We start from the raw sequence: 16,332 nt of genomic DNA on the forward strand, positions 1-16,332 counted from the left end.
CACTTAGAGATACTGACTATGTTTTTTAAAAATTGTAAGTTGGCAACATCACCTACAGCAACTAAATCAGTGCCATTTTCCAACAGTATTTGCTCATTTTGTCTCCCTGTATCATATTAGGATAATTCTTGAAATATTTCAAACTTTTTCATCATTATTTATGGTGATCAGTTATCTTAGCTGTGACTATTTCAATTATTTAGGGTTGCCACAAAACACACCCATAACAAGAGAGTCAACTTAATGAATGTTTTGTCCTGACTGCTCCACCAACCCCAGTCTCTCTCTCTTCTCAGGCCTCCCTATCTCCTGGGACACAAGTGATCAGGCCTTTAACTGTTGAAAATGAAGAGTCACATGTTTCTCACTTTAAATCAAAAGCTAGAAATGATTAAGCTTAGTGAGGAAGATGTTGAAAACTGAGACACGCCAAAAGCTAGCTTCTTGTGCAAAATGGTTAGCTAAGATGTGAATGCAAAGGAAATATTCTTGAAGGAAATTAAAAGGGCTACTCCAGTGAACACAGGAATAATAAGAAAGTGGAGCAGCCTTTTTTATGATATGGAGAAAGTTCGAGTGGGCCAAACAGAAGATCAAAACAGCCACAACATGCCCTAATTTAGTCAAAGCCTAATTTGGAGAAGGCCCTAACTTGCTTCAGCTATATGAAGGCTGCAAGAGGTGAGGAAACTTCAGAAAAAAAAAGAAAAAAGTCTGAAGCTAGCAGAGGTTGATTCATGAAGTTCCAGGAAAGAGGCCATCTCCACACATCACAATGTAAGACAAAGCAGCACGTGCTGATGGAAAAGTTGCTGCAAATTCTCTAGAAGACAATTAATGAAGATGGCCACACTAAAGAACAGTGATTTGATGTTATTGGAATAAGAGGCTACCTAGGACTTTCATAGAGGAGTGAAAGTCTGGCTTCAAAGCACAGGCTGACTCTTGGTAAAGCAGCTGGTGACTTTAAGTTGAAGCCAGTGCTCATTTACCATTCCAAAATCCGAGGACACTTAGGAATTGTATCAAACTACCCTGCCTATGCTCTATAAATGGCCAACAAAGTACATCTGTGTATAATACAGTTTACTGAATGTATAAAGCTCAAAGTCAAGAACTGCTGCTCAGAAATAAAGATTCCTTTCAAATATTACTACTGCTCACTGACAATGCACCTAGCCATCCAAAAGCTATGATAGAGATATAAATAAAATTAATGCTGTTTTCATGCCTAACATAATATCCATTCTGTAGTTCACAGGTTAAGGCATAATTTTGACTATGAAATTTTATTACTGAAGAAATGCATTTCCTAAGGCTACAGATGCCATAGATAGTGATTCCTCTGATGGATGTGGGAAAAGTAAATTGAAAAATTTTTAGAAAGAATTCACCATTCTAGATGCCATCTAGAACATTCATGACTCACAGGAAGGGGACAAAAGATCAATATTAAGAGCTGGAAGAAGTTGATTCCAACTCTCATAGATGATGCTGAGAGGGTCAAGACCAGTGCAGGAAGGAAGTGCAGATTACTTAGTAAGAGAACTAGAATTAGGAGTGGAGCCTAAAGATGTGAGTGACTGAATTGCTGCAATCTCATGATGAAATTTTAACAGGTGAGGAGCTGCTTCTCATGGACAAATAATGAAAGTGATTTCTTAAGATGGAATCTCAAGTGAAGATGCTGTGGAGGTTGTTGAAATCACAACAAAGACTTCAGAATATTACATAAACTTAGTTGATAAAACAGCAATAGGGTTTGACAGAATTAACTCCGATTTTGAAAGCAGTTTTGCTGTGAATAAAATGCTATCAAACATTTGTGCAAGCCAAAGGGAAGTCATTTGTGAAAGGAAGAGTTAATTGATGGTCAAACTTCATTTCTGTCATATTTTAAGAAATTGCCACAGCCACTCCAGCCTTCAGCAGCCTCCACTTTGATGAGTCAGTAGCCATCACCATGAGGAAAGATCCTCCACTGGCAAAAGGATTATAACTCACTGAAGGCTCAGATGACGGCTAGCAATTTTTTAGCAATAAAGCATTTTGTAACTCAAGTATGTACATTGTTTCTTTCGACAGTTCCCAGACTACAGTATAGTATAAACATAACTTTTACATGCACTGGGAAACCAGAAACTTCGTGTGGCTCCCCCTACTACACCATTCGTTTCCCTGTGATGGTCTGGGACTGAACCCTGAGTGTCTCTGAGGTATGCCTGCTGCTACACATGCTATAGACAGCACAGGTTTAGACTGAACTAAAGACAGCCTCATATCACTTCTTCCCCCTTCTGGAATACAGACAGTATTAGTAACACAGACTTGCTCATAAGCACACGTCACACAGCTGCTCCCCAGCCAGGATGCCTTCTGCGGTCACATCGCTGTCAGCACAGCACAGAGAGGGCAACTTCTGAGCTCTGAGTTTTGACAGATCTGTGTGCTCACTCACTGGTAGTTTCACTGTGCAGGTGAACAGATTTACCTGAAAGATCCAATCCTTTAATGCACTTCAGATTAAAATTTTCTGGTAGGGTGAAAGGCTTAAATTAAACATCTATGTCTGCCCCCCCACACCCCCTCACCAATTGCTTTGGCTAACTTTCTCCTGCTCATTCAGTAAATGACAACTCTTTTCTTCCAAACCCTCAGCCCCCCAAACTGTAGTTATTCCCCTTAGAAACCTTAGAAACCCCTTAGAAACCTTAGGGTTTCCTTCCCTCTCACTTCACAGTCAATCTATCATCACATCGTATTGTCTCCATTTTCAAAATATATCCAGAATCTGACCACTTCTCAACACATCCACTACTATCATGTAGCCCAAGCCATGGATATCTCTCATCTGAACTATTTCAAAGTACTGGAGAGGTTTTCTGATTTTTCCCCTGCTCGTCTACAATCTGTCTTTCTCAAAGCAGCCAGAATGAGTCATTCAGGAAGTTCGCATCATTCCTCAGTTGAGAAGTGGTCAATGGCACCCCTCCTTTCTCACTCAGAGCAAAGTTAAAGGTCTAGGAGCTACAGGACATGTTGGCTGACTCTCTTGAGCCCTGTTTGGTCCCCTCTCCCATCATTCTGCTCCAGCCACCATCTTCCTGGCTTCTTCTTGAAAGTGCTAAGATGTTCCCAACCTAGAGTTTTACTTAACACTTTTCTCCCAGATACCTACATGGTTTGGTCTTCATTTCTTTCAGGCCTCAGCTAACATGTCACATTAGAGGCCTTCCACGAATACCTAATTTAAAACAGCAGTCTGTACCTCTTTACCCCTTCTCTGATTCTTTTCTCTTCACAATCTGATATCGTATACTGTCAGTTACTGAAACGTAAGTGTCACGACAATAGACTTTATGTTGTTACTATAGTCCCAGCCCTCCAAACAGTGCCTGGCACAAAGCAGGTGCTCAGGAAACACATGTGGTGTTCAGGGAGATGAGGCTGCAGTCCTGATCAGGCAGCAAAGCCTGAAGTCTTGGGCCCTTTCACTAAGTTCACAATGCTACAACCAGTGAGCTTTTCCACAGCACACATCTGTTTCTCCCACTCCTCTCTCTCACACGGCTCACCACTGTCCCCAAAATAAATGACTGGATGCGCTCCAATCACGCTGAATCTCAGCTCCTAGAACCAAACATGCTCCCTTTTTCCTTCAACCCTTCATCAGTGTCCTCTGAGTTTGGAATAACTCCACAACGCCAACCTTCCAGCATCCTGCATGGCCTCACCTTTCAAGACCGCAACCAAACCACACTTGCTCCAGCAGGCCTTCGCTGCCTCTCCCGCCACCTCCACCCCAACCATAGTGGGTGGTGGTTTATGAACAGTGCTCAGCTCAGTCTCTCGATCCTGCACTGTCTTCTTATAGGTCATACAGAATCAATTTACAAGGTGAAATGACGGTGAGCAAATTACTTACCATTCTGTGGCTCAGTTTTCTCAGTGGAAAAAACACTCCTTACTTACTTAACCTCGTGAACATTTGTGCAGAATCAGGCTGATACTAAATGTTCAACAAATGCTGGCTATAAATCCATCCCCCCAGTAGACTGTAGAGTATCAGAAGCGGAACATAATGATTAGGTCCACATCTCAGGGCCTGGCCAGAGCCTAGCATATGTCAGGCACTCAATAAATACCTGCTGAATAAATACCTGAACAAGTGGCCAACTGGCCGCCTCCCCCTCCTCTATCTGTGCGGATTCTCTCTCTCTGCACAGAGGTGGGGGAGGGAGGAGGGAGAGAGGAAAGCAAATCCTGTTTCTGTGCATTTCTCCCTGCCCCATATTTGAATTTCTGACTTCATTTCACCTTAATGTCCAGCACAAAATAAGCTTATTAACAGAATAGGGCCAACCTAACTCGAAGTTTAAAAGCTCTTAAGGAAACTGTGGTTTAAGGAAAAGAGCAGGTATGAAGAATTCAGGCACTTTTCTAATCCTACCAGAAGACTGGCCCATTTCAATCAATATTTTTTAATAATAGTAATAATAATAATAAAAAAGGATCAGCCTTGTCTCTGTAAAGTTGGGGAACAATTATCTTAGATAACTGGTGCTTATTTCTTCTTTCTCTCTCTCACTGAGAATACAGACACGGGTTCTGTCCTCACGAAGCCTCAAACTAGAAGAGAACTAAACAGAATACTACAAAAATAATTTATTATTTTATTATTATATTATTAATAAAATAAATTATTATTTCATTGCTTGTGACAGGAGCTACAATACATAGGTACAGAGCCTAGCAGTACCATATCACAGAGAGATCTGACCGAGTCCGGATGGTGAGGGGAGGCCTCCCTGAGAAGCGTGGGGAGAGGTGAGTGAGGCAGCAGGGGCCAGGGGAAGGGGCGGCTCAGAGACAAACTGGGAGACACTGCAGACGAGCAGACGCTGCAGGGCCACAAGGTCACCTGAGGGACTCAGAACTACCCCAAGAGAAGGGGGAAGCCACTGATGATTTTAAGACGACATACTTTAACTGTCATTTTTAAGAGGTCACTCCATTTGGAGACTGGCCGGGAGGGCGCTGACTGGAAGCAGGATGAAAGAGACATTTAAGAGTTCTGGTGAGGAATAAGGTTTCCTTATCTAGAGGTAGGACAGCGCCTCCAATGAAAGGAAGTGAAATGATCTGACAACTGTTTAGAAGGACAGTTTTGAGGTTTCTGGCATGGCTTTGGTGCCATTTACTGCAGAAGAACACGGTCAAGCAGCAGCTCATGCTGTGCCGTCAGCCATGAGCTTGGAGACGATGAACAGGCAGCACCGGTCTGCGATCAGAAGCCAGGCCAAGACAAAATACAGAGCGTGTCTAACATCACGCGGGGCCAAGGCGAGCGGAGATCAGGAGGAGGGCTCCACTCCTATTTATGTTCCCCAATCGACACACTGTGTGCTCTTAAAAACTACTCCATAAAGTTCTTATTCTACCAAGGAAATGTGAGAAAGGAGAACGTAAAAGGTGCTATACAAGAATGAGTGAGGGATTTCTGCAAAGTACGTAATTTTGTTGTTTTAAAATTTTATATGGAAATGCAAGTGATAAGATTAGCCAGGGCTTCCCAGGCGGCTCAGTGGTAAACAGTCTGCCTGCCAATGCAGGAAATGTGGGTTCAATTCCTGGGTCAGGAAGATCCCCTGCAGAAGGAAAGGAAAACCCACTCTTGGTCTGGGAAATCCCACGGACAGAGGAGCCTGGCAGGCTGTAGTCCATGGGGCTGCAAAGAGTCAAATACAATATAGCAACTGAGACAATAACAACAACAAAGAGTAGCCGAGACATCCCTAAAGAACAGGGAGAGGAGGTCTTCTCCCAGATACTAAAGCTTACTAGAGAACAACAATTTACAACAATACCATTACTTTGCCAACTAAGGTCCGTCTAGTCAAGGCTGTGGTTTTTCCAGTAGTCATGTATGGATGTGAGAGTTGGACTGTGAAGTAGGCTGAGTGCCCCAAAATTCATGCTTTTGAACTGTGGTGTTGGAGAAGACTCTTGAGAGTCCCTTGGACTGCAAGGAGATCCAACCAGTCCATTCTGAAGGAGATCAGCCCTGGCATTTCTTTGGAAAGAATGATGCTAAAGCTGAAGTTCCAGTACTTTGGCCACCTCATGCGAAGAGTTGACTCATTGGAAAAGACTCTGATGCTGGGAGGGATTGGGGGCAGGAGAAGAAGGGGACGACAGAGGATGAGATGGCTGGATGGCATCACGGACTCGATGTATGTGAGTCTGAGTGAACTCCGGGAGTAGGTGATGGACAGGGAGGCCTGGTGTGCTGCGATTCATGGGGTCGCAAAGAGTCGGACATGACTGAGCAACTGAACTGTACTGATACTCACCTAGGGACATTCTGACAACAGAATTAATGGAACCATGCATGTTGGCAGGGCACAACAATGAGAAAGAAGGGATGATGTAGGCTTCCTTTACGTATAAAACTGTAACCATGTGATACACCAAAACCAGTTCTGGATAGATTAAGGTCCTAAACTTCATGAAACTTTTTAGAACAAAGTATAGGCAAATAATGACCTTGTGGTATGACTTATGACTTATGACTTTTGACTTATGAGAAAGCACAACTCATAAGTCAAAAGAAAAACACAATTTACTTAATGTAAACTTCTGCCCAATAAAAACAAGCACAGCAAGAAAGTGAAAAAGCTACCAAGTGGGAGAAGACTGTTGCAACATGTAACTACCAGCAGAGAATACATAAACAACTCCTGCAAGCAGTCAGAAAGAGACAGGCAAAGAGCCCAGCCCCGCAAGGCTCTGCTACTCATCTCACTTTTGCCAGGGGCGGGGGAAGAAGCGAGCACGTCACACAGAAGAGCAAACCACCTAGCAACAAACTCCTGGCAAAGGCAGGGGCCTGGGTCCTCTCACACCAGCTAGGGACAGAGCCATTAACGACCTTCTTTGGAGGACAATTTGCCAATATCCATTAAAAAAGAAAAAAACAAACAAAAAACTAACAATCCTTTGCTTGTACTTCTAGGAATTATCCAAGAGATAAACTCATACATGTAAAAAGATTAGTCAAGGACATTCTCTGTAATACTGTTCCTAGAAGAAGAAAAATGAAAAATTAGAATGTCCAAAACAGGGAATAAGTTTAAAGAAATTACATCCATACAATGGAATCAGTGACTGAAACTGTTATGAAAAAATCAAGATGCAGATCCAACGATTAACAAAAGGGAAGCAGGTGAGAAGGTGGCCGGTAGAACACTATGCATTTGTAGATGCAGACGGTCTCTTCAGGGACACATCAGAATCCAGTGAGCGTGCCTCTGGGCAGCAGAGGAAGAGACCAGCGCTGAGGGGCAGACGTTTCCCTCTCAACAGTCTGTTCCTTACACCTCTCCTTTAGGTGTTAACCATGTATATGGATGTATGTGTTACTTTCTCAACAAATAAAATGTCCTACTGAGAAACATTCAGCCTCTCTCAAAAAATAAAAAAGGTTGATTTAAACAAATGATATTATATCCATACTAATAAACACTACCTAGCAGTTGAAATAGGAGATGACCAAGACTGAACGTCGACATCCTAGGAATCAGCAAACAGAAATGGACTGGAATGGATGAATTTAACTCAGATGACCATCATATCTACTACTGTGGGCAGTAGTAGTGCTACTACTACTTCTTCTTTCCTTAGAAGAAATGGAGTAGCCATCATGGTCAACAAAACGGTCTGAAATGCAGTACCTGGATGCAATCTCAAAAATGACAAAATGATCTGTTTGTCTCTAAGGCAAACCATTCAATATCATGGTGATCCAAAAAGCTGAAGTTGAACGGTTCTATGAAGACCTAGAAGACTTTTTAGAACTAACACCCAAAAAAGATGTTCTTTTCATTATAGGGGACTGGAATGCGAAAGTAGGAAGTCAAGAAACAGGCAAATTTGGCCTTGCAGTACGAAGTGAAGAAGGTCAAAGGCTAACAGAGTTTTGCCAAGAGAATGAACTGGTCATAGCAAACACCCTCTTCCAACAACACAAGAGAAGACTCTACACATGGACATCACCAGATGGTCAACACCGAAATCAGACTGATTATATTCTTTGCAGCCAAAGATGGAGAAGCTCTATACAGTCAGCAAAAACAAGACCAGGAGCTGACTGTGGCTCAGATCATGAACTCCTTAATGCCAAATTCAGACTGAAATTGAAGAAAGTAGGGAAAACCACTACACCATTCAGGTATGACCTCAATCAAATCCCTTATGATTATACAGTGGAAGTGAGAAACAGATTTAAGGGACTAGATCTGATACACAGAGTTCCTGATGAACTACGGACTGAGGTTCATGACACAGGAGACAGGGATCAAGACCATCCCCATGGAAAAGAAATGCAAAAAAGCAAAATGGCTGTCTGGGGAGGCCTTACAAATAGCTGTGGAAAGAGGAGAAGGGAAAAGCAAAGGAGAAAAGGAAAGATATAAGCATCTGAATGCAGAGTTCCAAAGAATAGCAAGGAGAGATAAGAAAGCCTTCCTCAGTGATCAATGCAAAGAAATAGAGGAAAACAACAGAATGGGAAAGACTAGAGATCTCTTCAAGAAAATTAGAGATACCAAGGCAACATTTTGTGCAAAGATGGGCTCGATAAAGGACAGAAATGGTATGGACCTAACAGAAGCAGAAGATATTAAGAAGAGGTGGCAAGAATACACGGAAGAACTGTACAAAAGAGATCTTCACGACCCAGATAATCACGATGGTGTGATCACTCACCTAGAGCCAGACATCCTGGAATGTGAAGTCAAGTGGGCCTTAGAAAGCATCACTATAAACAAAGCTAGTGGAGGTGATCAAATTCCATTTGAGCTGTTTCAAATCCTGAAAGATGATGCTGTGAAAGTGCTGCACTCAATATGCCAGCAAATTTGGAAAACTCAGCAGTGGCCACAGGACTGGAAAAGGTCAGTTTTCATTCCAATCCCAAAGAAAGGCAATGCCACCAAAGAATGCTCAAACTACTGCACAACTGCACTCATCTCACATGCTAGTAAAGTAATGCTCAAAATTCTCCAAGCCAGACTTCAGCAATACGTGAACCGTGAACTCCCTGATGTTCAAGCTGGTTTTAGAAAAGGCAGAGGAACCAGAGATCAAATTGTCAACATCTGCTGGATCATGGAAAAAGCAAGAGAGTTCCAGAAAAACATCTACTTCTGGTTTATTGACTATGCCAAAGCCTTTGACTGTGTGGATCACAATAAACTGTGGAAAATTCTGAAAGACGGGAATACCAGACCTCCTGACCTGCCTCTTGAGAAACCTGTATGCAGGTCAGGAAGCAACAGTTAGAACTGGACATGGAACAACAGACTGGTTCCAAACAGGAAAAGGAGTACGACAAGGCTGTATATTGTCACCCTGCTTATTTAACTTCTATGCAGAGCACATCATGAGAAACGCTGGGCTAGAAGAAGCACAAGCTAGAATCAAGACTGCTGGGAGAAATATCAATAACCTCAGATATGCAGATGACACCATTCTTATGGCAGAAAGTGAAGAAGAACTAAAGAGCCTCTTGATGAAAATGAAAGAGGAAAGTGAAAAAGTTGGCTTAAAACTCAACATTCAGAAAACGAAGATCATGGCATCCGGTCCCATCACTTCATGGGAAACAGATGGGGAAACAGTGCAAACAATGTCAGACTTTATTTTTTAGGGCTCCAAAATCACTGCAGATGGTGACTGCAGTCATGAAATTAAAAGACCCTTACTCCTTGGAAGGAAAGTTATGACCAACCTAGACAGCATATTCAAAAGCAGAGATATTGCTTTGCCAACAAAGGTCTGTCTAGTCCAGGCTGTTTTCTCCAGTTGTCATGTCTGGATATAAGAGTTGGACAGTGAAGAAAGTTAAGCACCAAAGAATTGATGCTTTTGAGCTGTGGTGCTGGAGAAGACTCTTGAGAGTCCCTTGGACTGCAAGGAGATCCAACCAGTCCATCCTAAAGGAAATCAGTCCTGGGTGTCCACTGGAAGGACTGATGCTGAGGCTGAAACTCCAATACTTTGGCCACCTCATGCAAAGAGTTGACTCATTGGAAAAGCCTCTGATGCTGGGAGGGATTGGGGGCAGGAGGAGAAGGGGACGACAGAGGATGAGATGGCTGGATGGCATCACCAACTCCGGGAGACAGGGAGGCCTGGTGTGCTGTGATTCATGGGGTCGCAAAGAGTCGGACACGACTGCTGAACTGAACTGAATTGAACTGAACTGAGCAGTTGAAAAGAACAGAGAAAACCTATATATGCTTCCCAGGTGGCATAGTGGTAAAGAATCTGCTGCCAATGCAGGAGAATCAAGAGATGTGGGTTTGATCCCTCACCAGGAAGACTCCTGGAGGAGGAAATGGCATCCCACTCCAGGATTCTTGCCTGAAGAATTCCATGGACGGAGGAGCCTGGCAGGCTACAGCCCATGGTGTCACAGCGAGTTGGATGTAACTGAGTGACTAAACACACACACACAGACCGGTATGTATAACTATGGGATAGGCACAAGACTTCTTTGTGGGGACAAGACTTCTTTTCGGGGTAATGGAAATGTTTCAAAGTTGGCTGTGGTGAAAGATGCGCAACTCTATGAATACATCAAAATCTACTAAACTGTATACTTAAAAAGGGCAAACTGTAAGGTTTGTGAATTATCTCTCAATAAAAGCTGTTAAAAAAATATCTATATATACATATATGCAGAAACAGAGAGTAGGGTTTGGGGGGAGAAATAGAGCTCAGCAAACTGGTCCCAGAGGCCAAATCTAGAACACCACTGGTGTTTATAGATAAAGTTTAACCAGCACACAGCTACATTCATTCCTTCACACTGTATATGACAGCTTTCGTGCCACAAAGGCAGAGTTGAGCAGCTAACAACAGAAAAAGAAGGGCTTGCAAAGCCCCAAATATTTACTATCTGGCCTTTTACAGAAAAAGTCTGCCAACCTAACATTTAAAAAATTCTTAAGTTACATATAGCTAAGCAAAAAATAACAGTTGCAGAATTTTAACACAGTCAGTATATAATTTATATTCTAAAACCACAGACAACACAATAAGATGTATTTTCTAGAAGTATGTTAGGAAATGATCTAGAAAAATAGGACCAAACCAAACTTAGAGCCATGAGTTACTTCCGGGCAGGGGTGGGCAGACACGGGTTGGGAGCTGACCAAAGGGAACTTTAGCTTTATTTATAATTTATTTGAAATTGTGTTTTATTTGTTTTAAGGAGATAAGTTCATATATTACCTGAGTAACTGACCTTTCTTTTTTAATTAGTTTGTTAAAAGCAAGGCTGGCAGATGCAGAAAGTAACACAACTAGGTAGAATTTAAAAATCTGAGTTCTGTTCCTTATTTTGCTGAAGCAGTATCAGAATTTTAACTATTCTGACTCTACACCCACTTCTTAGTTTTTCCAAATCTTTCTTCTGGCATTCCTCATACAGTACTCCTTCACGGCCTTCCGCACTGACGTTTTCAAGTTTGAAGGTGAAATGAGGCATGAGCAAGGGCCACAGGGAGGGGCAGAGGACAGCCACAAAAGAGGCCCAGGCCAGCGAATGGTGGGGTCCTGTCAATGGCCAACTATTTTGGGGACATAATTCTTATTTCAGGGCCACTAAGACATGTGATGATTCCTAGTCTCAGTTTAGCAGTGCCCAGCAGTTAGTCCAAGCTCACAGCCTTCATATGCCTATCTTCACATAATTCACAAGACCCTAATGACAGCTGTGCGACTTCTAACATTTTCCGTACTTCAAAATAGTTTCCAAGTTTGACTAGTCAAAAGCACAGCACAGAAATGGAACTAAATGATTGTTAACAAGCAATCCAGGCCCTAGAGCAGTACATAATGAATCCTGAGTTCCAACCAAGCTGCTTTACATCATAATTTATGAAAATAATATGAGTACAAAAAAAGATGCTTGTTCATCTTGTACACTTGTACAAGTGTAAATCTAGGAAAATAAATTAAGTGGAAATCTAATAGGGAAACGAGTTTAAGACAATTATTAGTTACTATTAATTATGGGAATGGACAGTTTTTCAAAGCAAAAACATAAAATGGTAACTGTAGCTTCCAACTGCATATAAAATTAGACCTCAGATAATCTTGCAGGATATCTAGAAACTATGTACAATTCTAGAAAAGGCAAGAGCTAAAATAGTAATAAAAGCATCTAAAAATGCTTTTAGAAGAGGTAAATTCAAAAGATAGGGTATCATGAAGGCCATGGTATTTATAGGGGCCTATGGTATCTCTGTCTGCTTGAGCAATTCTCAACAGGGGGAACTTGAGCAATTCTTAGTTGTTGGGACCACAGCCACTTCTGCTTCTGAAACAAAGCAAGTGGACAACCTGAAGAAGGGTTGCTTTTAGTTGAAATAATCTGGGGAAATCTGGCTATATAGAAACTAGAGTTACAAGGAGAAAAAAAGCACATTCATCAAGCCAATTTTTTAGACAACCTGGTTTTCAACAAAACTCAGCATAATTATAACAAAGAAGAGAAGAAGAAGTCGAGTATTAGAAAAAAGAAGCATTAGAAATTATCTACACATGCACACATTACTTTAAACTAAACAGAATTTCATTTGTTTCTTCTTGGGGAAAAAAGGTTTGCTCCCAGTAAACTCACCTCCATGCTCTAGAAATACTCGAACACATCTTTCCTTTCCTCTTGCTGCAGAGAAATGAAGCAGGGTCCAGCCATTAGCATCCCGGCCGTTTGGAGAGTAGCCTTGCTCTAACATCTTCCGCACTGTGTGAACATCCCCGGCAGCCACTGCAGCTTGAATCTGCAACTCTTCCTGGAGTTCAGGGTTCCTTCGACAATGGTGGTGTAACATCCTAGCTGAGTCCACGTTTTTTTACAAAGGATTCATTAGGTCACAGGGATCAGCCTTGAAGGGTAGGCACAATACATAAAATTTAGAATACCTGACACCTGACAGTGTGTTCATTAAATACCCCAGAATTTTCCACTGCTAACTCATGAAAGGCTCAGTGATGACATTTCATACCATAACAAATTAACATGTATCTGTTTTACCCAGAACTTTTAGCAATTTCCCTAAGATTATAAAAGATTTCAAAAAGAAAGCAAGGCATAAAGTCCTAAAATGCTATAACAGGAAATTTCCTCTTTACAGCCTTTTGTAAACTCAGAGCAAATATCAGTGAATACAACATAAAAGGAAAGGTGATGCTGGGCAGCTGAAGATGGATACAACAGAGGAAGCAAATGAGTACTTGTTTTAGGATTTCACATTTACCTAAAGCACATGGAAAATTTAATTTATAAACTACTCAAGAAATCTATCACACATCAATAAGTAAATACCGAGTATCAAATGGACAATTCATAGACTAGCAAGACTAAAGACCTTCAACTATGAGAAGCAGTTTAACATTTAAAAAAAAAGGCGAAGACCTTTAGGCTGGTCTCCCAAAAATATTTCAATAATATTTTATTTTTAGCCCCAAAGAGTGGAAAGCTGGAAGGGGGGAAAGGGGAAGTAGGTGGGGTTAAGCAAATTAGAGGAAAACAAAAAGTGCAGATTATATTTACATTCCTTTCATTTCTGTTTCTCTATCTATCCTTTCCACTTTAGGAAACAAGATTTACTACTCCTTCTTTTCTGCCACATTTCTTGAGCACTTTTCTAATTTCCATTTTCCAGAAGTTTTATTCTACAAATATTCAAAGTAGCAACATCATAAAAAATATTTTAAAAGAAAAGAAGTCTAAAGAATCTGCTGATTAACTACATGAAAAAAGTAAAAGCAGTGTACTGAATTTCTACACTTTCTGATAGGTCAAAAGAGGTGTGTACTCAAACCCAATATAAGATGAGCTTTCCTTCATGCAAACAGGAAAAGTCCACATTGAACTGATGAAAAGTTATATCCTACATGTGTGCATACAAAACTTTTTTTAGTGTGTTTCTAAGTTTTTAAATACACACAGAAACTTAAACTAACATAATTCTAAGAAGCCATTCCACCTGGGCTAACTTTAAGGACTAGATTAAACTCATCCCCTAATGAGTAGCTTCCATTTCAAAAAAAAAAAAATTATGTGAAAGTCCCTTAAAGACATTCTGGTCTCATATGTAGGTTAGACATCTTGGGACAATCTTGTTACCAATAATAGTTACCTTGGAAGACTTACCCCTATAGATGGTACAAAGGTCAACTTAAGGTAACTTAGGTCATAACTTTGGTCATGTTATCACAGCTCAACTGTATAATCAAATATCCTACCTTGTTTATACACAGAAAATGGTTATTATTGATACAAACTCCTAAGTCTCATTACAAAGCAATATAATTTAAAAAATATCAGATCGCTGCTACAAAGAATTGTTTCCTTAAGAAAAAGTGGAAAAGGAGAAATTTCCTGACAATTTCTTAAGAAACATGATATCCCCTTATCTTTGCACTTAATTACTTTAAGTGGACATTAAAATTAAGTCTCTTGCCTTACAAATTTTAAAACCAAGACTTCTTCTGGCTAGGTTTTTGCTTCTTTTTAGTGTTATAAGGGAAGGTAAAGACCATTAGAAGAAATTCACAGAAACTACTACCATATACTCAAAACAATTACCTTTAACAGGTATTTTTTTTTTTTAAACTGGGATGATTACCTTGGCACTTAAACAAGGCATTCTATACAAAGAAAAATATTTAAACAATGTCAAAACAAACCCAGATTTTCTTTTAGCAAGTGTTGTGTTTTAGTATACATTAGGTAATCTGAATGAGAAATAAAAACTAAATGGATTTTCCCCTAGAACAGCACAGATATCCTATGTCAGTCAGTCACTTACCTTATGAAAGAATGTCCCTTTTCCTGATATGTGGGTTGCCTAATAATCATTGTGCACATACAGCATTGTGAGTTGGGGCTTAAGAGTGTCTCCAAATTCTGGTGTTAATGAACTCTTTCTTAACCTGAAAACAGATGAAATAATAATCATGGAAAGTTTTCTAAAAATAATAAAGAACCATAGCTACCTAAATAGTCTACCTTTAGATGAGCTAACATTTCAGCACATTACAACAACCTACAGAGCAAAGAACGAACTCAAAGCAATTCTTAGAAGAAATTATCTCAACATCTACATTAATCTCCAATGTAGTATAGGATATGATATATTGGGTGAAATTTTTTTTTCTAAAAAGGTAGTTTTATTTTATTAATAAAGAAAATAATAAATCTCATACTTGGAATTTGGATGCAAATACAAATTTTTGGGGGGTCTATTCAGAATATATTTTCAGAACTGAATTACTTTTAAAGTGACATCATTAGCTTCTTGCTCTTTCTAAACAATGAAAATACATGTACACTTAATACAGTAGGTAGCCAGGGCCAAAATGGGATCCATGACAACTAAAAGGAGGTTGTCTTTAAGTGCTTGTTTTCGTATATGCAAAAGACATCATTGTTAATAATTCTGAAAGTTATGCCATTACGCATACACCCAACTAGGCAAAAGATTGACAACAGTCTTGCTGGCTTCTCCATATGAATTCGGAAAAAATTCTCTACAACTAAAAGAAAAGGGATCTTTCTTCACATCCATTAAATCCTAGATCTATGAATTCCATTAGGGTTAAGAACACATGCAAAGTGACTTCCACACATTACACCAGAAACCCTCATTGAGAGAACTGCCATCCCATTCTAGTGGGGTTTGTGTGCCAAGCTCTCTGTCACTGAAACAAGGAAAGGTCATACTGCCCAGCACCTGGATGAGCTATGGGGAAAAGTGGCAGTCACAGGTGGTGGTGTCTGCAGATCAGAATTTTCAACCAATCCAAATTAGTGCAGACTACTTTGACCCTTATCTCTTTTCACAATCTATTTTTCCTTGTCAAATTTCTTCAAGGAAGCCAACGACTCTGCAAACATGCACTTGGAAACAAATAATATTTGGCTTAAAACTGCCTAACACTTTTAAATAAACAAACTAGGCATGATCAGGACTCCAACATGGCAAGCCATAAAAACTGCAAATCCCAGGAGATAGTGAAGGACAGGGAAGCCTGGTGTGTTGCAGTCCAGGGGATTGCAAAGAGTCGGACACAACTTAGATACTGAACAACAACAACTTGTATGGAGGTGAGAGTTGGACCATAAAGAAGGCTGAGTACCTAAGAACTGATGCTTTCAAACTGTGGTACTACAGAATGTTCTTGAGAGTCCCTTGGACTGCAAGGAAATCAAACCAGTCAATCCTAAAAGAAATCAACTCTGAATATTCATTGGAA

At 40.5% G+C, this 16,332-nt stretch overlaps 1 protein-coding gene across 2 annotated transcripts in view; it reads right to left on the reverse strand.

Moving 5' to 3' along the window:
- The window catches only part of ASB7 (ankyrin repeat and SOCS box containing 7), a 54,933-nt gene that overhangs the window by 31,911 nt on the left and 6,690 nt on the right, over positions 1-16,332 (reverse strand). For both annotated transcript variants that reach the window (XM_018066430.1, XM_018066429.1), the window contains exons 3-4: positions 14,886-15,009; positions 12,692-12,956 (exon numbers count right to left, since the gene is read on the reverse strand). In XM_018066430.1, the coding sequence (XP_017921919.1) occupies positions 12,692-12,902 (211 nt within the window). In that variant the 5' untranslated portion in view covers positions 12,903-12,956; positions 14,886-15,009. The remainder of the gene's footprint in view (positions 1-12,691; positions 12,957-14,885; positions 15,010-16,332) is intronic.

Source organism: Capra hircus, chromosome 21 (assembly GCF_001704415.2).
Source record: "Capra hircus breed San Clemente chromosome 21, ASM170441v1, whole genome shotgun sequence".
Taxonomy (NCBI): Eukaryota; Metazoa; Chordata; class Mammalia; order Artiodactyla; family Bovidae; genus Capra; species Capra hircus.